The 22,511-nt window shown below is 38.0% G+C and overlaps 1 protein-coding gene and 1 long non-coding RNA gene across 4 annotated transcripts in view; one reads left to right on the plus strand and one right to left on the minus strand.

Moving 5' to 3' along the window:
- LOC103105615 (uncharacterized) lies at positions 1-19,909 on the minus strand. Its single transcript, XR_001623027.2, has 2 exons — positions 18,702-19,909; positions 1-936 (listed from the first exon to the last, which is right to left on the minus strand). It is a non-coding gene; the product is annotated as an uncharacterized LOC103105615 (long non-coding RNA).
- The window catches only part of LOC100012473 (sodium-dependent phosphate transport protein 2B-like), a 39,314-nt gene continuing 35,737 nt past the window's right edge, over positions 18,935-22,511 (plus strand). For all 3 annotated transcript variants that reach the window (XM_001366748.5, XM_007496636.3, XM_056802505.1), the window contains exon 1: positions 18,935-19,072. In XM_001366748.5, coding sequence (XP_001366785.3) covers positions 19,066-19,072 — 7 coding nt within the window. In that variant the 5' untranslated portion in view covers positions 18,935-19,065. The remainder of the gene's footprint in view (positions 19,073-22,511) is intronic.

Here is a 22,511-nt window from a genome sequence, read left to right on the forward strand (position 1 = left end):
GAGAGGAAAGGAGCATTTATTAAGTACCTAATATGTGCTAGGGCAGTAATGACAAACCTTTTAGAGACCAGGCACCCTGTCCCCACCCCTTACTCCACAGAGTGCTCCCACTGGGTGGCTGGTGTGAAAAAACTGTCATCTGGCACAGTAGAGAGGGAAAAGGGAGCAGCTCTGCCCAAGTCCCTCTGCCTTTCTAGTAATACACTCTAGAGGGGGGCAGGGTGGCACATGTGCCCACAGAGAGAGGCACCCATGTCTTATCTTTGCCATCACTGTGCTAGGCTCTTAAGTATCTCATTTGGTCATCCCAACAACTCTGGCAGGTAGATTATCCTCATTTTACAGTTTGGGAAACTGCCTCTGCTCTAGTGCTCCAAACATTATACCCCCTACCTGTCTAATGAGATAAGGACCTGACTAATATTATGTAGTTAATCCCAAGAACATTTTTTTTATTTTTATTTGGTCTTGTACATTGTGTTTGACTCTTCATAATCCCATTGGAGGTTTACTTGGCAAATATACTGGAGTGGTTTCTCACTTAGATTATGCAGGTGGGTTCGTCTAGCACCAATACAGAATGAAATCCATCTATTCCTTCTAAGCCTGTGTGTTAATTCTTTATGACCTTCTAGAAATCCTCAGTAGAGAATTTACTCAAACTTTGATGTCCTCTCTCTACCTCTATTCATTCAGTTCAAGAAACTGTTTTGCAAACTTAACTTTTTCAATGAGTAAACATTCATGTTGTCCCCCTTTGCCTTGTTACTCCGGTTCTCACTTGGGGGTGGAGGAGAGAAAACAAAAGCTTTGGAAGAATATGAATAATCAAACCAAAGTCCAGCACCAGCCATGTCCAAAACATTCATTTTTCATTCTGCATCTTGAGGTCATCCCTCCTCTGTCAGGTGAGTATCACTGTGTTGATCAGTAATTCTGTAAACAATTAATAACTCAATAAATACATTCTCTTTATTACATAATAATGACCTCTCAGATAGGTCTAGATTTTTTTTTAAAACCAGACTAATGATTTCATCAGTGCTGGGTGTATTTTTGCAGCAAACAGAAAGATTGAAAGATCAACAAATTTGCACCCTTTATCTAGTGAATCTTTAGGTTATATATGTACAGACAAAAAGCATCAGTCCTTGACTTTGAGGAGCTTTCATTAACTAGCAAGATACAATATGTGTACAAATAAATATAATTTAAATACAAAGTAACTTAAGGAGGGAAGGAAATAAATATATGGCACTTGCTACCTGCCAGGCTGACTGTGCTGAGTATTTTACAAATATCTCATTAGGTTCTCACCATAACCCTGGGAGGTAGGTGCATTTATTATCCCCATTTTATAGTTAAGGAAACTGAGGCAAATGAAGGTTAAGTGACTTGCCGAGGCAACAGAGCTGGTGAGTGTATGAAGCTAGATTTGGATTCAGATCTCCCTGAATGCAGGTCCAGGGCTCTGTCCACTGTAGCTATTAGCTGATTCTAAGGAACAGTGTTAACTAACCAGGGTAGGAGGGAAGGAGAGAGAGAGGGTCAAGAAAGTATTCATATAGGAGTTGGCGGTGACTTTGCTTTGAAGAAGGCCAGGAATTCTGCAGTGGGGTAGTTGGGAGTGAGTACATTACAGTTCTAGGGAAAGCAGAGTAAAATGGAATGTCATGTATGGGCAACAATTAACATGCCAGTTTGACTAGAGCAAGCAGTGAATGGAGGGAGTGTATTACAAAATGATTAGGTAGGGAAAGTATTTTCTTAGAAGGTTTTAATAATAGTAGTTGGTAATCCATAAGCAAAAGAGCCATTGAAAGATTTTTGAGTGGAATGGGGGTCTGAAATGAAAATTTTAAAAATTTAGTGGCCTTTTGTTTTCTATCATCTATATTTTCCTTTGTATCCTTCATCTTCTCCCAACCAAAGGGTCAATTCTTTATTACCTTATGATAAGACAGAATTTTCTTAGAATAAGGAAAAATAGCCGAGTGAACCTAAACTTTTTTTTTCCCCAAATAGACTGATACTTAGTGTATTCAGTATTTTATACCCATAGTCCATTATCTCTACAAAGACTGGGGAGAAAAGTCTTCCCTATATGTGGTTAGGAGCCAAGTTGCAACTTTTCATTTTGCTTGTTTTGTTTTTCATTTTCCATTTCAAATGATTGTTTATAATCCTTGTATATGTTGTTTCTTCCTAGTACGTCACATTATAACAGTTCATTTGTGATTTCCCAAGCTTCTTTGAAGTCATCAGGATTGTTTATAGAGCACCATATTATTCAATAAATGCTTTTTTATGGTCAAAATATAATGAGCATAATATGATGTGCTCCATGTTCTTTTGAGTTCTCCCTCTCTGCGTGGGTTTCATCTTTGGCCAATAGAGCTTAATGCATCTTTGTTCATCTGGGGTTCTGCCTCTACTTCACCACCTTGACTCCTTTCTGTGTACTAGTCAAAGTTAAAATGGCAAAAAAGTATATACAAATGTAAGCTATTATTGTTTCCTCTGTTATCAAGTCTCAGTACAGTTTATTTATAACATGGTTATAGTTGAAATTTTCATTCCTAAGTCCTTTCCAGGCTTGACAGTTTCTCTGAAATGGAAAGTTTTGGAATGGGTTAGGAAGAGAATAAGCTTTTAATGACTTCATAATTCCACTATTCCAAACCTAGAATGAGCTAACCCACATTCCCCATGACAGAACAATGCACTACTTACCATGTGGCTGAAAATGTTTAGCATGGGGATTGAATAGAAAGAAGAGATTAGATAAAGGTCTTAAGTTACCAGTGCATCTCTTTCAACCAAGAATATATAGCTCCTTTCAAATCACTGGGTTAATGTGGTAAGAAAGGATGAAATCAGATTACTCCCAGCCTGGTGCTTTGGAATTGATGTGATATGAGTAGATGAAAGATGCAAGTATGTGTAATTGAAGTCAATTAAAAAGACCACAGCACAGGGGGCAGCTGAGTAGCTCAGTGGATTGAGAGCCAAGCCTAGAGATGGGATGTCCTAGTTTCAAATCTGGCCTCAGACACTTCCCAGCTGTGTGACCCTGAGCAAGTCACTTGACCCCTATTGCTTAGCCCTTATCACTCTTTTGCCCTGGAGTCAATACTATTGACTCCAAGATGGAAGGTAAGGGTTTTAAAAAAAAAAAAAAGACCACAGCATCAAGGATACCCTTGGTTTGGGTTTCGGTTTCCTACCAGATAACCTTGGTTTCCTCTGTGCTAAGCCTGCCATCCCGGGTTTTTTCACTCCTTTTTTCGCTCTCACTCCACCTATAATGTATTAGATAATACTACATATGTCTTAGGTCCTTAGTTGACAGCACTACTTGTGCTTTCAAATAAAGTCTTTGTTTTTGCTTCTTTTTTTTCCTTTCATTCTTTCCTTCCTTCTTCCCTTCTTCCCATCTTCCCTTCTTTCCTTCTTCTCTCCTTCCCTTCTTCTTCCCTTTTTCCTTATTTCCTTCCTTCCCTCCTCCCTCCCTCCCTTCCTTCCTTCCTTCCTTCCTTCCTTCCTTCCTTCCTTCCTTCCTTCCTTCCTTCCTCTCTCCCTCCCTCCCTCCCTCCCTCCCTCTCTCCCTCCCTCCCTCCCTCCCTTTCTTTCTTTCTTTCTTTCTTTCTTTCTTTCTTTCTTTCTTTCTTTCTAATTCCATCCTTTCTTATCCTTCCTTCCTTCCTTTCTTCCTTCCTTCCTTCCTTTCTTCCTTCCTTCCTTCCTTCCTTTCTTCCTTCCTTCCTTCCTTCCTTCCTTCCTTTGTAGATAGACTATAATAAGCCTCTTTTGGAAAAGCAGGGGACTCTAGGGCCAGTGAGGTGGGACAGTATATAGAATGTCAGGTGTCAAGTACTAGGAAAGAGTACTCTACAAGTTTAGAACAGTGCGCCCTTTACCCTAGGAACAGAGAAGAATCTCAACAGATAGGTAAGATAATAGGAGGAAAATATCTAGAAAATGAGTAAAAGACAAATACACACACACACAATCTCTGACCTTAGAAGTTACTTTAGTGTCAGGGAAAACCAAATTAGAAACTCAGAAGAGAGCAACAGTGTCAAAAAGGAAGCATATGAAGCACCAAAGGAAAGTGTGGGAAGATGTCAAGACTCCCAAAATCCCTTGGAAGAACTTGAAGTTTTAAAACACTATAATTAGAGAATTGAGAGAAAAATTCAATATCTGGGGAAAAGATTCAGTGAAGAAATCAACTTCCTAAAAACTAGAATAGGCCAAAAGGAAATGTAGGCATAAAAATACATTGAAGAAAAACAACTGCCTAAGGAAGAGAATGAACCAAATAGAAATGGATGCAAAAAACCCCAACAACAACTGAAAAAATGCCTCTTTAAAGAGTAGAATTGGCCAAATGAAAGGGCAACACAAAAACTTAAGGAAGGAAATAACTTCCTAAAAATTATACAAAAAGTACAAAAAGAAGGTAATGAATCCACAAGGCATCAGGAAACAATAAGACAAAATCAGAAAAATAAAAAATAAGGGCAAGTCTAAAATGCTTCATTGTAAAAATGACTGATATGAAAAATAGATCCAGAAGGGATAATCTAAGAATCATCAGAATACCTGAAAGGTACAAAAAAGAAAAAAAAAGAGCCTAGATACTATATTACAAGAAATCGTCAGGGAAAACTTCCCTGATATCCTAAAGCAAGAGAACAAAAGAGAAATTGAGAGACTTGAACAATCATCTCCTGAAAAAAGGCCCCAAAATAAAATTTCCTAGGACTATTATAGCCAAATTCCAGAACTTCCAGATGAAGGGAAAAGTACTACAAGCATCCAGAAGGAAATAATTAACTATTATGGAACCACAGACAGGATCACACAAAACCTAGCAGTTCTACATTTAAGGACCAGAAGACATGGAATATGATTTTCCAAAAAGTAAAGAAATATACCTAACAAAACAGCATAATCTGGAGGGATTGGAGGGAGGGAATGGGGGACACAGCTAGGTGACTCCATGGATTGAGAGCTAGGTGTAGAGATATGAAGACCTAGATTAAAATTTGGCCTCACATATTTCCTATCTGTGTGACCTTGGGCAAGTCACTTAACCTCCATTGCCAAGCCCTGACCACTCTTTTATCTTGGAACCAATACACTAAGTTGATTCTAAGGTGGAAGGCAAGGGATTTTCAAAAAGAAAGAAAGGAACACAAATAACATGGTTTGACACAGGAAAAAAAAAACAAAAATTAAAATGAAGGGATAGGAAAGAGGAACATCTGGGGAAAAGAGAAAAGGAGAGATAGGTGGAAGTAACATCTCTCATTAAAAGGTTCATTAGAGGCAAATACAATGGAGGATAAGCTAGGGTGGTAAGGTGGTGGCTTTACTTGACTCTAACTCTTACTGAAATTAGCCCAAGGTGGGAATAACACCCACACTCAGTCAGCTATAGAAAACCTACCTTTCCCTTTAGGGAAAAAGAATTGGGGAAGGTGGTCAACAAAAATCTGTGAATAGAAAAAGGTTTAAAGGAGGAGGGGATGAAGAGAGAGAGAGAAAGAATTGAGAGAAGAGAGATAGGGATGGAAGAGAGGGAGATGAGGGAAAAAAAGGAGAAAATGGGGGGAAATAAGATGGAGGGAAATACACAATTGCTAATCATAGTGAATGGGATGAACTCATCCATAAAATGGAAAAGGTTAACAGAGTGGATTACAAATCAGAATATTCTTTCTACAACAGAGTAAAACTAAGAAGCTAAAGCAAAATCTACTAGGTATCAGCTACATTAAAGAAAAAGCAGAGTTACCAATTATGATTTCAGACAAAGCAGAAGTAAAATCAGAACTAATCAAGAGGTAGCTGGGTGGCTCAGTGGATTGAGAGCCAAGCCTAGAAATGGGAGGTCTTAGGTTCAAATCTGGCCTCAGACACTTCCCAGATTTGTGACTCTGGGCAAGTCACTTAACTCCCATTGCCTAGCCTTTACCACTCTTCTGCTTTGGAACCAATATACAGTATTGATTCCAAGACAGAAGGTAAGGGTTTATATATATTTTTAAAGAGTTAAGCAAAGAAATTGCATCATGATAAAAGGCAACTTAGACAATGAAACAATATCAATATTAAATATATACACACAAAATGGCATGGCATCCAGGATCCTAAAGGAAATGTTACATGAGTTACAGGAGAAAATAGATAATAAAATGTTACTAGTGGGGAACCTCATCCTTCTGTTCTTGGAAGTAGATAAACCCAACCAATAATAAATAAGAAAGAAGTTAAGAAGGTAAATAAAACTTTAGAAATGTTTGGTATGATAGACTCCTGGAGAAGACTGGATGGTAATAGAAAAGATTGTATCTCTTTTTTTTTTTTCAACAGCAGATGGCACCCTCACAAAACCAGACCACATCATAGGGTATAAAAATCTCACAACCAAATGTGAGAAAGCAGAAATATTAAATGCATACTTTCAGACCATAGTGCAACAAAAATTAAACTCAACAAAGGGCAGCAAAAAGAAAATCTAAAAATTAATTGGAAACTATAGCCTCCAGTAGTGAGAGTAGGCCCCAATAAAATCAGAGCCATCAGCTAACTAGAGTCAGAACCTCCTTTCCACAGTAAGGGAACTTAATCCAATTCCTTCCCAAATGTTAGATGTTTTTCCAAGAAATCAACGTTCCAAGAATTCTCAGAAAAACTCTTTTAGATGGTTACACATTGACATGTTAAATTATTATCCTATAGAAAACTCTGTCTAAGTTTCAGTGGGGCAAACTAATTCATTGTACTAAGATTGTAAATTAAATTGTAAACTAACCATTGTCCATCTAAAAAGTTTATCTAATCCCTTAGTCTACATCACTTTCTCTACAAAATACTAATTTGATCAATAAACCAGCTTCATTGGCCATCCTGACACGCCATTCTCACTACATCTCATTCTCCTCACCCCTTCAGGAACCCTGAATGTTTGTCAGGACCCCTGAGGATCCCCTGTCAGAAAACATAGTAATCACATCCTAAAAAATGAATAGGTCAAAGAACAAATAATAGAAACAATGAACAATTTTATTTTTTAAAATGACAATGAGGAGATAACATGTCAAAATTAATGGGAGGCAGCCAAAGTAGTACTTAAAGGGAAATTCATATCTCTAAGTCCTTGCATCAATAGAGTAATGAAAGAGCAGATCAATAAATTGATCATACACCTAAAAAAAAAACTAGAAAAAGAACAAATTTAAAAAAAATTGGCTAAACACCAAATTGTAAATCCTCAAAAATCAAGTGAAAATTAATAAAATTGAAGGCACGAAAACCATTGAATTAATAAATAAGACAAGAAATTGATTTTATGAAAAAATAAAAAATAGAAAAACTATTGTTCAACATGATTTAAAAATAGAAGAAAACAAATCATCAGTACAAAAATGAAATAGATTAAATCACAAGCAATAAAAAAGTTAAAGCAATTATTGGAAGTTATTTTGCCCAATTATATGCTAATAAATCTGACAAACTAAGTGAAATAGATGAATACTTATAAAAATATGAAGCACCCAAATTAGTAAAAGGGGAAATAAAGCACTTAACCTCATCACAGAAAAAGATGTTGAACAAACCATGAAAGAACTCTCTAAGAAAAAAGCACCAGGGCCAGATGGATTCACAAGTGAATTATACCAAACATTCAAAAAACTCCAGTACAACATATAATATTTGGAAAATAATAAGTAGGAATCCTTCCAAACCATTTGTATGACATAAATATGGTATTGATACCTAAACCGGGAAAGTGAAAGCATTAAAAAAATTGATAAATCTTGCTCATTGATGCAAAAATTTAAAATAAAACACCAGCAAAGAGATTGCAGCATTACAACATAAGAGTTATAAAGCACAATCAGGTCTGTTTTATACCAAGGTTGCAGGGATGGTTTAATATTAGGAAAACCATTAGCATAATTGAACATATAATTAACAAAACCAATAGAAACAATATGATTATTTCAATAGATGCAGAAAAACCATTTGTCAAAATACAATACCCATTTCCTTATAAAAATATTAGAAACCATCAGAATAAATGGAGTCTTCCATAAACTGATAAATGGTATCTATCTAAAACTATCAGCAAGTACCATCTGTCATGAGTATAAACTAATTTCTCAATAAAAATATTTCCTAAAGAAATAAATGAAAAAATGTAACTGGTAAATATTTAACAAAATAAAGTACTATATTCAATGAAAAGAAGAAACAATTCAAGCATCATGGAACCAGTTGGAATTGCACAAGATTTAGTAGCTATCACCTTAAAGGATCAGAGAAGCTAGAATAAGATATTCTACAGGGCAAAGGAGACTAGAATTAGATAGATAGGTAGATAGATAGATAGATAGATAGATAGATAGATAGATAGATAGATAGATAGATAGATAGATAGATAGATATGTATCTCTTACTCAGTAAAACTGTTTATAATCCTTCCAGGGAAAAATGGAAATTTAATGAAATAGAAAACTTTCAAGCATTCCTGATAAAAAAGACCAGATCTGGAGGCAGCTAGGTGATTCAATGAATAGGGACCCAGGCCTAGAGACTGGAGGTTTTGAGTTCAAGTCTGATTCAGACATTAACTGGTTATATGACCCTGGGTAAGTTGAATTGCCTTGCCATTGCCTCTTTTCTGACTTGGAACCAATACCTAATATTGATCCAAAGTAGAGGGTAAGAGTTGTTTTTTTTTTTCTTTTAAAGAAAAGAACAGAGATGAATAGAAAATTTGACTCAAATATAAAACTCAAGAGTATCATAAAAATGGAAAAAGAAAGGAGAAATCATAAGGGATTCCATATGGTTAAATTGTTTACATTTTACATTGTTACACATGAATACTTGTAATTCTTGAGAAATTTAGCAATGTTAGGGCAGTTAGAAGGACTGTACATAGATAGAGGGCAAGGATGTGAGTTGACTATGAAGGAAGTAATTCTTAATTTTTCTGTGTGTCCTAGACCCCTTCAGCAGTCTAAGTCTATAGATCTTTTCTCAGAATATTATTTTGAAACATGTAACATAGAATATATAGGTTAAGGAGGAAACCAATTATATTGAATTACAATGATGCAAATTTTCTTTCTTTTGTTCTTTTTTAAAGTTCACAGATGCAGAATAAAAACCTTTAGGGGAAAATTAGTGGAGCTGCAGGAGGCTACTGTCTATGAAGGAAGAGGAAGGTTTTTTCATTTTATTTTTGTCACAAAATTGATAACAGAATTCCAGAAAGATATAAGTTCCTTTAGGGCAAGGCCTCTTTCACTTTTTTTTTTCCAAATTTAAACATCATTTTATTTGGTCAATTTAAAACATTATTCATTGAATATAAAAATCATTTTCTTTTCCTCTCTCCCCTCCCAGCACCCCTCCCATAGCCGACAATAACCAACACACAATTCCACTGGGTATCACATATGTCCTTGTTCTGAACCCATTTCCATGTTGTTGGTATTTGCGCTAGGATGTTCATTTAGAGTCTCTATCCCCAATCATATCCCCTCAACCCCTGTAGTCAAGCAGTTGCCTTTCTTCAGTGTTTTTGTTCCAACAGTTTGTCCTCTGCTTGTGGATAGTGTTTTTTCTCCTAGATCCCTGAAGAATGTTCAGGGACACTGCCTTGACACTAATGGAGAAGTCCATTACATTCTATTGTACCACAGTGTATCAGTCTCTGTGTACAATGTTCCCCTGGTTCTGCTCCTTTCATTCTGCATCAATTCCTGGAGTTCATTCCAGTCCCCATGGTATTCCTCCACTTTATTATTCCTTTTAGCACAATAGTATTCCATCACCAACATATACCACAATTTGTTCAACCATTCCCCTCTTTCACTTTCATCTTAATGTACCAAATGCCAATAAAATGCCTTTCACATATCTGTGGCTTAGTAACTACTTGCTGAATTGAAATAAATTAAAGACAATGTATATAAAGCTCTGAAACAACTAATTTCTAAATTGCTAGATGTGAAGATATCCAGGGTATGGAAAGTTCTTTATTCATTCATTCAACAAATATGAAATACCCACCACTGGCTGCACTTCTATGAGCTTTTCAAGTAACTGAGGGATTAGGAAAAAACTCTGGTTACTTCATTAATTGGCACCATAGAACTTCAGAGTTGGAAAGGAACCTTAGAAGTCATTCAGATCCACCTTCTAGCCCATGCGAGAATCTCTTCTATAACATCTTTGAAAGGTGGTGGCTATCTAACCTTTACTTGAATATTTGTATAACAAACAACTCAACCATCTTATAGAGCAGGCCATGTCGTTTTTACATAGTTAATTATTAGAAATTCTAATTAGAAGTTAGAATTTAATATTCATTTATCCTTGTATTGAACTAGTCTGACTCCCTGTAACTTAGATTCCCCTATTCTAGGTCTGCACCCTGGAAGAGACCTTTAAAAGTCTCCATTTCCTGCTAGTTGCTAATCCTTCAAACAAGAAGACAACAGCTAGGTTGCGAAATGGATAAAGAGCTGGACTTGGATAATGGCATTTTTTCATCAAATCCTGTCTCAGACACTTGGCACATTATTTAATCTATCTCAGTTTCCTCTTTTATCAAAAGGGAATAGCAACAGTTACTACCTCCTCTGGCTACTAGGATCAAATGAGATCATATATGTATATAAAGTGTTTTGCAACTCTTACATGGCTAGATGTCTGCTAGCTATTATTATTATTGATTTCCCTCAGTCTCCATTTCCTTATCCATAAAATAAGAATAATTATGCTTGTGTTGAGACAACTAGTAGCTCAGTGGATAGAGTACTGGGCTTGAAGTTAGGAAGACTTGAGTACACATGTGGCCTCAGTCACCACGGGCGGGTGACTTTCCTGACCTGTGGTGAACAATCAATCAAAATAAATATCAAACAGAAGACAACTTAGTCATTAGGGCCATGGGACTGCTTTGCATCTGACTGCTGCTCTGCCCTTCCCAGGCCTGGGGTTTTATTTTTATGCCTATTTTCTTGGCATGCAGATTATATTACCTAATACACATGTTCAAAGAGAGATAATTGGAAAAGTGATACATTAGCTTTTAACAAATCACTTGATTAACATTCTATATTTTTGTATCGTGATTACAGACAGAATACAAGATAAATGATTTCGTCACAGGTGGCTTAATTTTCTCATTACCCTGTGAGAAGTTTTGAGCTTACAAACAATCAAGGAAAATTATTTATTGCTTTTAATAAAATCAAATAATTAATCAGCAGTTCTTAAAAGACAATTTAACAATCGTACCATTGAGGTTGTGGGGTACTGGGAACATAATTCAAATTTAGATTGATCATTTCTCAGGGTTCTTGCTAGGGAGTTTCCCACTGGCAAGTGACTGGTTTGTGAAGTCGAGTCACTGAGGCAAATTGAAGCTTGATGTACTTGTACTTATCACATGGGCCTCTATGATTGATTTGTGTGCTGGCTTCACGAGAATAGGCTTCTGTGAGTGGGAAGTTCTGGGCTTGGCCTGTAGCTGCGGTTTTGCTAGGAATTATGTACCTAAGTAAAAGTTAATCCATAACAGTTTTTTGGGATTGGGTTTGAGGGTCCGATCTTTTGGTGATGTTTTAGAGAATTAGGGTACAGGTGTTTTGTTCTTGTATTATTTCTTTTGAGACTAGGGGGAATAATAATCATGTCAATTCATAGGTAATGGACATTGATGAAAGAGGTCATGTAAAAGGGGATAGAGTGGGCAGTCACATCTCTCCAAGGACTACTCTGTGGTCTCCCCAGCTACCACACGTGACTCTGTCAAGGTTTTGAGCTGAAGAGACTTCAGTTCAATTTGGACTTGCCGAATGGTGGACCCTAGGTATCGAATGAGGACTGGAAAGCAAAAAGAATAAGAAAAAAATAAGACAAGAGCAAATCCACAAGCAATCAAGGTATGAGTCAAATCACTGTTGGAGATAAGGGAGGAGATGCTGTCATAAAACAAATTAGCAATAGATGAGACTGAATAAAGGGAGATACCAGAGTGACTGATATCCATGATTTGTCTGTGTAGTATGGACTCCTTGTGGGGAAGGTTGATAGTGATGCAATGAGTACAGTGATATCCAATAAGGGGTGCGATGAAGGGTTTAGGATGGTTTAAACTGTTGGAAATTAATTGTAGGGCATAAATGCCTGGACCATCATACCAGTCAATAGTTACATTAACAGGAAGCATGATAAAGGGTGGTTATATAACAACAAATACAATGATAGGAGGAATGGAGGGATTAAGATAATTTGTTAAAATACATGCCAAGAATTTCTATAAGTTGTGGGGGAAACACATTGTACAATCAATGCATAAGCTTGAATGAGTTTGGAACTTTTCTTGACAAAGTTTCTTGTCAAAAAAAAAAAAAAAGAAAACTTGTTTTCTTGTCAGGGTGCAGTAATACAGCAAGGGGAGAGAGAATCAATGAATTTCCACAAAGAAAAATGAGTAACAGGAGATAAGGGGCTTTCAATGGCAGAAATACCAAGGAGTATAGATAAAATGGCTAGCATGGCAAGAATTAAGGTGGCAGTGCAATCAGGAGGTATACATTGTTGCTTGTCCATTCTTTATTTTGCTTGGGCTGCAAGTGTCCCAATTTGTCCCCAAGTTTGTAGAGCAACTTATTGGTTTAGCACAGTCTCTGTTTCTGCATTCTCCCAGGCTTGTTGTTGGGATGGGAGTCACGGTAGAGAATAGGTGAATCTTTCTGGAATCCAAGTGTGTATGGGAGTACCAGGGAGGAAACACAAACAGATCCTTGCTCCCAAAAGAGGGCTGGGGCTACCAATGATACTTTTGCAATTGACATTCTCTCTCTCTCTCTCTGTCTCTCTCTCTCTCTCTCTCTCTCTTACCCTGGTCAAGTCACTTAACTTTTGATTACTGACAGGAGGATCCACTGGAAAAAGAAATAGCAAACCACTACAGGGTCCTTACCAAGAAAACCCCATAGATTGCTGTGGTTCAAGGACCACAAAGAACCAGAAAGGACTGAATGACAGAATACCTATTTCATCTACCTCACTGGGTTGTTGGGAAAGTCAAATCAGATAATATAAGAAGGCTTTGAGGGAAATTCAGTTCCACACTTATGAAGCCCACCTACTGGTCAAGACACACAAGCTTTGCTAAGACAGATAATTCAGCCCCATCCTTATCTGGCCACATGGGCTTGTTTTCTATAACTTACTACAAGGCATGAAAGGCAGGGTGGCATAAAGGTCACTGAGTCAACCTTGGAGTTAGGAAGCCCTGGGTTCAAGTTCTGCTTCAGACACATACCAGCTGTGATCCAGCTACAACTCTAAGACCCAAAGTTTCAGAGGAGGTACTGACCTGGATTGGTAGAAACAGCCCCACACTGGGAGTTCCCCGGATCAGACAAATTCCCATCCCTATGTCAATTATAAGGCACTATTTTTCAAGGAAAGTCATTCCAGAGTTACTTACAAATGGTCCTTTTTAAAACCTGTCATTTGATACTTAATGAGCACATAATAATAAAGACTCAAGAAAACAAGCCAATAAATATAATTAAGGCAGGCATGGGACTCTGAATGCCTGAAAGGGGGTATTTCATGGAAGGCAGAAGCTGCCACAGAGTCATGTAATTGATGGAGAGCTATTAGTGATACTAGAGATTCTCTGGTCCAAATTCATCCTTTTATAGCTTAGGAAACTGCAGCTCAGAGGTGAAGTGACTTCTCCTGGCTTGGCAGCAAGGTGATATACAATGCATAGAGCATCAGACCTGGAGTCAGGGAAGACCTGGGTTCAAATTCCCTCAGACACATATCAGCTGTGTGGACCTGGGCAAGCCTCTTAGCCTCAGTTTCTTCAACTGTTAAATGGGGAGAATAATAGTACTCATTTCCCAGGGGTGATGTTAGGTCCAAATGAGATAATGATTGTAAAGTGCTTAGTAAATGCCCCGTAATGTTAGCTATTATTATGGCTGTTGTTCTAGAAGGTCATAGAGAAAGTTACTCTTCACAGTGGGATTTGAACCCAGATTCTCTGACTTCAGTTCCAGTGTTGTTCATGCCTTTTGTCATCTGCAGAGTTGCTCTGCTAATAATAGCATTTGTATATTGGTGGATTCTAAATATTCAGGATTCCAAGCTGAAATAAGGGGACAATCTTGGGAGAAGATGCAGGAGGGGAGGGAGAAAGAGGAGAAAGCCTGGGTATATCCTCCCTTCTCCATTTCCCTTTACCTAGATTGATCACTTCAAAGGAAACAATGATAGGAATACTATACAAAGTGTGGAGGGAAGGGAGGTGGTGAGAGAGATCAGGAAAAGCTTCTTATAGAAGCCACTTCTTCAGCAGAGCTTTGGAGGACACTTTTGTTCATGTGTGTTTTTGTTTGTTTTTTTTGTGACCTCATTTGGTGGTTCCTTGTCAAAGACACTGAAGTGGCTTACCATTTCCTTCTTCCAATTATTTTACAGAGAAGGAAACTGAGGCAGGCAGGGCTAAGTGACTTGCCCTGTGTCACCTGGCTAGTAAGTGTTTGAGGTTGGATTTGAATTCAGGCCTTTTGATTCCAGACCAGGTACTCTTATCCATTCAGACATCTTGTGTTTTTTTTTCTTTTTTCTACATTCCTGATCTTCAAAAGACACAGCAAAAATAGCCATAGCTACTCTAGAAATATAGGGAATTCCCTGGCTTTGAGAAATAAGCTTAATTGTTATTGTAATGCTGAATGTGGGGCTTCCTTATAGGTGAGCAACTAAGCATTCTTGAAGGTCTTCAAGATTCTTTGTTTTGGTTTGAAAGCATTTGTGGAAAGGTTTCTAATTGGCTTGCCTTTAAGAAAAAAGCCTTTTCCTTTAAAATTGGCCTCTAAAGACTCAGAGATTAAATCCTGAGAAGAACCTGGTAGCCACAGTATATTCCCCATCCCTTCTTTAGAGTGAATTTTTCTAACCTGGAAAGATTTACTTGAACTGATGCAAAGTGAAGTGAGCAGAGCCAGAAGAACACTGTACACAGTGACAGCAAAACCTTTTGAAAAACAATAGTGAATGATCTAGAATGAAGTGATCCAAGAAAACCCAGAGGCTGATGGCGAAAAAATGCTATTTGCCCAGGTAAAAAAAGTACTAGAACCTGAACACAGACTGAAACATACTATATTTCACTTTCTACCTCTTTTTGGTTTGTTTAAGTTCTCTTCCACAGAATGACTAATATAGGAAAATGCTCTACATAATTATATATATAAAAGAGATATCAGATTGCTTACCCCCTTGGGGAGCTGGGAAGGTTGAAGGGGAGGAAAGTTGCATGTTGGGAAAAAGTTTGGAAATCAAAACTAAAAATAAAAGGTTTAAAATATTATTTTACATGTGAATGGGGGAAAATTTTTAAAAAAAAACATTTTTTAAGGAAGAAACTTTTTTTTTTCTGGGACCCAGGGAGAAACTCAAGATCTCCCCAAAGTACCTAGAAAGAACTTCTAGAGTTCTTGGATTGGACACAGCCCCTCTGGGCATGCTTACAGATGAAATGAGAAGGGCCATAGGAGAATTAAGGGCATGAGAGCCACCAGGAAGTTTTCACCCAGCTGCCTACCATTCTGCTCTACCCTGCCCTGCTCTGCCTAGGAAGTGTGACTGAGAATTGATGCTCAGGAAGCAGGTAGGTTGTGTCCTGGTGGGTTGGTTGAGTTTGGGACTGGAGTGTGATCTGTGTGCTGACAGTCCAGGAGTTGCTGGGACAGTCGTATCTTTGTCCAGTGTCTTCCTCTATACCCGCTATGCCCAAGGCGCTAGAATAGCTGATGAACTCATTCCTTTAGTGTTTTAGTCAGGGACTATGGAATGAGGAGTACAGACAACCCTGAAAGTAGAACAAATATTCTTCTTTTATTTAAAATGACTCAAAAGTTTGTTAGATTCTCTTTTTCTCCACACAGCTCTGACTCATGGAAAGGAACTGATTGGCACAGGGGTGGGGAAGGATGTACTGGGCATTCTTATAGCCTTTCTGGGGAGCTTTGAAGACTTAAAAATTATCTAATCTTTTTACCACTAGATTACTGCTTTTTTTAAAAAAAATTAAGTGTTATATCGTGAGATTGAAGAATTAAGGACACGTAGCCAAATGATGGTTCTCTCTCCTGTCCATTAGACAGACTATGTTCACACCAGAGTTCACACCTAAAAGGACAGTGATAACTGCTGCAAAAGGAGCTTGCCTAAAAGTGCTTGTGGGGAACAGTGGGCTGCCTCTTGTCCCTGGAAGGAGTATTTTCTCTGGGTTGAAGAGTGGAGGGTAAGATAGCTGCCACTTTTCAACAGCCACAGGATAATGTGGAACAAGTAGTCAGGGTTGGAAGGAGAGTTTTATGTTTTGTTTTGTTCTCATATAATATAGGGAGTCTTCACATTTTAAATGTTTGTCCACATAAATTTTCAAAGAATGGAGCATCTTCTGGAAATTTATCCTAGTTCCCAGGGGTGAGGGGAGGAGACTAATTTATACCAACACAGAGAAAGTGATGCTAATTTTTAAAGCACTGTTGATGGCAAGGAAGGCCAGAGGTGAGGGTCAGGAGTAGGAAGAGGGCTGGCTTTGTGGTAAGAGGACCAGCTGCTATTTCACACCTGGAAGACTTTGGGACTCCTCACGCATTTTCAGTTCCCTCATCTGTTAAAAGATATTCAACTAGTGCTCTTCAAGGTTCCCATTTTTAGATGTTATTGGTTTTTTGCTATATAATAATTCTAGCCTGGAGGCCTGAGATCAAATTTTGGATATGATTAGTTGAGTGACTTCTCACCTATCTGAGCCTCAGCTTCCTCATCTATCAAATGGAGATAATTGAATGGATGTATTTTGAAAACTTTGTAAAATCTATAAAAGCCATAATTTTAAGAGCTGTAAGGGTCTTAAGAAGCCACCATTTAGTTCAGACCTGAATAGGAATTGCCAGAGAGGTTTGGTAACTTTTTACACAGTGAGGGGTAGACTCTAGATTTCAACTCACTTTGCTTGACTCCCTCTCCAGTGTTGTTTCAGTTATTTCTCCTAGGTGGAGAAACTCTCCTGGTACAAGAGTGATGGAGCTCTGCTTTTCTGACAGTTACAACAAGGTAGAATGGCAGAGAAAGAACCTGCTGTTTATTTTATAATAAAAAATAACACTAGCAGCCTAATTATAATTCAAATCATCACAAAACTTATTTTTTCTCCTCATCTTTCTTTGGCAGATCTTTTCCCAAGAATTGTAATACAGTTCTGAGTTAGAGATGGAAAGGACTTCAGAGATAGAATCTAATGCCCTCACTTTATAGCTGATAAAACTGAGATGCAGGGAAACGAAGTGATTGGCCCAAGATGAAAAAGATGATCAACCTCTGTGGTAGCATTTAAATTATGGTATTGAGTCTCCAGAAATTGAGTTCTTTCATTTGTGCCAACACTGCTTTCATTTCCTTTTATTCTTGTCCTCTAATCACTGCCAAGTTGGAGGGATAACAAGTTGTAGTGATCTAAAGTGAAAGGACCAAGCAAAAGTGGGGGTTACTTTCTACTGACCTGGCCATTTTACTAATGAAAGTAGGTATGTTCCTTGAGTAGGTAAGGAAGATAAGTTATTGTATAAGTACTGGATAATAAGTTACTGTTCTGACTCTTTTAGATTAAGCCAGAGAGTCCAGTCCAGATCATTTAGCACTCCACCTCCCAAATGAGGCAGTTTGCAGGTCTCCTAAAAATCCACCTATTAAGAGGAGTGTGTTAGATGAGAGTCAGTATGTTATTCTCAGAGTAGATTTTGGCTTGTAACACCAGTTTTCAAGGCCCCTTAGTATTCTATTTCTTGAAGTAGAGCTTTCCCCCATCTTATAAAATTCTTAGTTTTCCTGATCTATTTTCCAAAACCTTTAGAAGAGTTTATCTGTAGCCTAGGATAAATGCCAGCTCTAGGAAGGGCAAGATAAGAAGGAACAAGGAGTATCAAATGTATCTTTACTGTCCCAGGCTGAAAATCCCATGATAGTCAAGGGCTTTTTGATCATGGGGGTCTTTAGGGGTAAGTAATGATGCAAATCACATACTCAACACTGTGAATGTCACAGTCTCCCCTTGTTTAGGATTGGACAGAGGGAAGGAGGAAAATCTTTCATCAGTATTCTTGTAAAAGTCTGTGCTTACACAGAGAAAAGACGTTTTTGCCCCATGAAAGCAGTTTGTGTGGACAGAATTCCTTTTCCTTCCCTTCCTTTCTCCTTTCCCCTCCTTCCTGGCAGTCTGTTGTTTTCTCCAAATAAAACTGATTTTTCTCTGCCAGCATCTTATCTAAGTCTTCTGTCTGCTGATAGAGTGATTCATGGGGGATGGGGGGGTACAAAATCTCCCCAAAATTCCACTTCACACAGGAGGAACCTGTACTGAGCGAAAAGCTGACTATTTATTCTCTACTTAAAGAGCTAAGAGGTTACAAGCAAAACCCTTAGTTTACCTTAATTAAACAAAAGATTGTGAATGGAGTAGCACAGTTCCATCTTTCCTAGAATATTCAGCCATCTAAGTGATTTGACTGTAATAACTTATACCACTAACATCAAAGCACTTCCTTCTCTCCCCTCCCAGTCACACTTACTGGCTCCATCATTGAACTCTTAGTTCTTCTTGAAAGGAAGACAATTCTGCTTTGAAGCATTATTGTAGGTTTTGAGAGTCCCTCATCCTTATATCCCTTGAATTCATCTTGCAGTTAGAAACTCTAAGCATCCTAGTGTACTCTGAGACTGACTCAGCCACCTGGATAACTGAGAGTTTATTTTAGTTTAAATGTTGGGACCAGGCAGAAGTAGGATATATTTAGTGTCTGAAGATTCCAAAACAGTTGGATTCTGCAGGAGTCTGTTGGAATGGGTTAATAAGTCTCTCCACCTCTGCCTGGAAAAGAGTGTCAACTGGTTTGGTGTCAACATCCTTCGCTAACTACATCTTTTGTTCTGAAAATGCCAGGTGCACTTATGAGATGTTTACTTGTTGATCACATATTGCAAATTGCATTTCACAAGCAATTGATAATTTTGAGTAGATTTTAAACTGGAAAAGGGATGTATGTAGACTTTGTGGAATGAAATTTTCTGTGTAATTCTCAGAGAAGTATTTAGCTTACAGCCCCAATTTTCAAGACTCCTGACTGTTACTATTTCTTAGACTAAAACTGTCCTCCTCGCCCCACCCCATAAACTTTTTTGTTTTCCTGACCTATTTTCAAAAACTTTGCAAAGAATTTATCTGTACCCTGGGAAGAATACCAATTATGAGATAGGCTGAAGGAAGAAGGAACAGTGAGTTTCAATTGTATCGTTACTGTCCTAGACTGAAAATCCCATGATAGTCAAGAGTTTTTTGATCATGGGGGTCTTTAGGGATAGGTAATGTTGCAAATCAGGTGCTCAAGACTGTGAAAGTCACAGTCTAACCCAAAGCCATCCCCCATGTCCAGGATAGGACCGAGGGAAGGAGGAGAATTTTTGTCAGGATTAATATAAAAGTCTGTGATTATTCATAGAAGGAGGGAAGACATTTTTGCCCCGAGGCAACCACTTCTGTGGGAATAATCCCTTTTCCTTTTCTTCTTCTCACCCTCCCCCTTCCATGCTGTCTGCTGTTTTCTTCAAATAAAGCTGCTTTTTCTCTGCCAGGATCTTATCAAGCCTCCTATATGCTCATTAGAGTAATTTCTGGAGTTGCAAGCTCCCCAAAAATTCTAATCCATACAGAGTGGAGGCCACTCAGAATTCTAGAGGGATAGAAATGCCTCAGTTTACCCATCTAGGCAAATTTGAAGCTATCTGTATGCGTCTAAAAAGCCCTGTGAGCAAAGAAGGAGATAAGGACTGGTAGATACAAGGGAGAAAGAGAAGAGATCTGAGCCAACATTTCTAATGTGGAGACCATTCATTTTCTATGAGTATAATCAGGAAATCTTGGCAGGGGCAAGGTATGGTTTTTTATTTTTTCTTTCAGCTTGTGAAAATGAAGGTCAAAGAAAAATCAGCTGAGAAGAAAGCAGTGCAGTGCTTGTGTATGGTGTGACCTGAAGAGAAAGAGATAAGTCAGAGAGAAAGAGATGAGCCAGGAAAGGGGGATTTCTAATTGGGAAGTTTGAGATGACAGTAGTAATGATAAGGCTAAGTGGAGGAAGAGAGTAAAATTGAGTTTCCAGTCTGAAAAGGGGAAATCCCTCAGCATCCAGTACCTGATTGAAAGATTCAGCAAGTATGATTAGTTGATCTGAGCTGGGGTCCTGTCAGAGGCTTGTGTATGGTCACACTGAAGGGCAGTTTTCAGGGGGGGGAAATGGAAGTAGTTCCCCCAGTTTCCTGTATAGGTACAAGACAGCTTAAAGCTGCACACCTGAGTTGGTTATTGAGGTTGTGATCCAGAAACAAGTAGTGATCTGAGCTGAGATAGCAGCGGGTAGAGATAAATAATTGCTGTATCTGAGCTAATTGGCAAGGTAGAGGTGCCATAAAATTAAATCCTTTGGATAAACACAGGACCTCTTTGTTCTAAGGAATTTAGGAAGATTAGCAGGAGTAGGAGACATCCTGAACCAGTCTTGAGACTCTTGACTAAATTTCTGAGTTGGGATAGAATTAGGGAAGCAAGACACTAAAACTCTGAAAGAGAACAATAAAAAAGCTTTTTTATTTTTGACAAATGGCAAGAGAAGAGCAAGAGATACAGATTGTGGGTAGTAGGACAAGTTGTACTATGGCTAGGCCAAATTTTTAGGGAGAAAACTGAGGAAGGATGGAAAGGGTAACACCACTAAGATGGAGAATTGAATTAATAACTTAATTCACTAGTAAATCCCTGAGGGGCTCTGAGGGAGAAATGGAAAGTCCCTTAGAAGCAGAGAGAGAGGATGTGCAAGAATGTTCCCCTCAAGACCAGAATAGTCCAGTTCCTCACGAGAATGTGGTTCTGGGCATAAGAACAGATGTGCCCCAGAATCAGAACCTGAATCAGGTTTATAAAGTCAAACAGGAAAAGGATGAAACTTCTACTGATTTTTTTAATTCTGGCCTAAATGTAACTACTAATTCCCTGCCAGATAGTAGTAGAAAGCTCCAGAAAATGGAAGATTGGGTGAATCATCCATTAAAGAACTCTTTCAAAAAACTTGGACTAAGAAGGGACAGATTCCTATGAAGGAGGAATGCAGCAATAAGTTTGGAAAGACCCCAGAGGCTATATGTGACAGTTATGGAAAATTGACCACTTGAAAGAGAATTGTTCCAAACAACAGAGAGAGCAGGACATTCTCTCACAGAGACTGAAGACTCAAAGATGTTGAAGGATGAGGCATCTTGTTAGATAAACATGACCTAGTTCTGATATCAGCTTACAATTTAGACCCTGGAAAGGCTCTGTGGGGGACTAGGAAAGAAAATTATGAAGAGCAAAAGAAAACAAAGATGGAAGTAATAGACAATACTAGTGAGAAAGAATTTGCAAGAGTCTCCCCTGCTTGGGGAAGTGAACTTATCTATAGGTTCTGATGTATCTGAGCTAATTGGCAAGGTAGAGGTGCCATAAAATTAAATCCTTTGGATAAACACAGGACCTCTTTGTTCTAAGGAACTTTGGAAGATTAGCAGGAGTAGGAGACATCCTGAACCAGTCTTGAGACCCTTGACTAAACTTCTGAGTTGGGATAGAATTAGGGAAGCAAGACACTAAAACTCTGAAAGAGAACAATAAAAAAGCTTTTTTATTTTTGAGGACCCATAAAATTAAATCCATTGGATGGGTCCTCACTAGTCTTAGATGAAAAAAGGAAGAATTGATTATGCTATAATTAAGGAAAGCAAAGAGACTCTAAGGGATAGAGGCTGCCCTCCAGAGTCCCCATCAGCCCCAAACTGTGAATTATGTGCATTCAACCAGACTTTGAAGATGCTAGAAGAGAGAGGCCTGATTTCTAGCAAAGGGAAAACATTGATTCATGTGGAGTTACTAAGTCAAGTGTTAAAGAAGGAGTCAGCCAAGTCATTGCTCAGAGTGATCAGAATTTAGTTGAGCACCTTGTGCTGAAATGTGGACTCATCTAGAATAATAGATTCAAAGAATGAGATTCATTTTACATTCAAAATCTTGCAACGATTAGCATTTTTTCACTACTTCCTTTGAAATTCATTTTTTGAGATATTACATTTTGATTTTTTAATATATAATTATAGAAGCAATTTCCAACATCTAAAAAAAAATCCATTAAGTCTTGAATTCTCTTCCTCTCTCCTTCTCCCCCACCTCCCACCTGCCTTGAGATTGTAAGAAATCTCATATAGATTTTGTTTGTGCCATTATGCAAAAGATTTTTTCCATGTTAATCCTTTTGTGGAAGAAAATTCTAATGAAAAAAATTAAAGTGAAAAAAGTTTGC

Source organism: Monodelphis domestica, chromosome 6 (genome assembly GCF_027887165.1).
Source record: "Monodelphis domestica isolate mMonDom1 chromosome 6, mMonDom1.pri, whole genome shotgun sequence".
Classification (NCBI taxonomy): Eukaryota; Metazoa; Chordata; class Mammalia; order Didelphimorphia; family Didelphidae; genus Monodelphis; species Monodelphis domestica.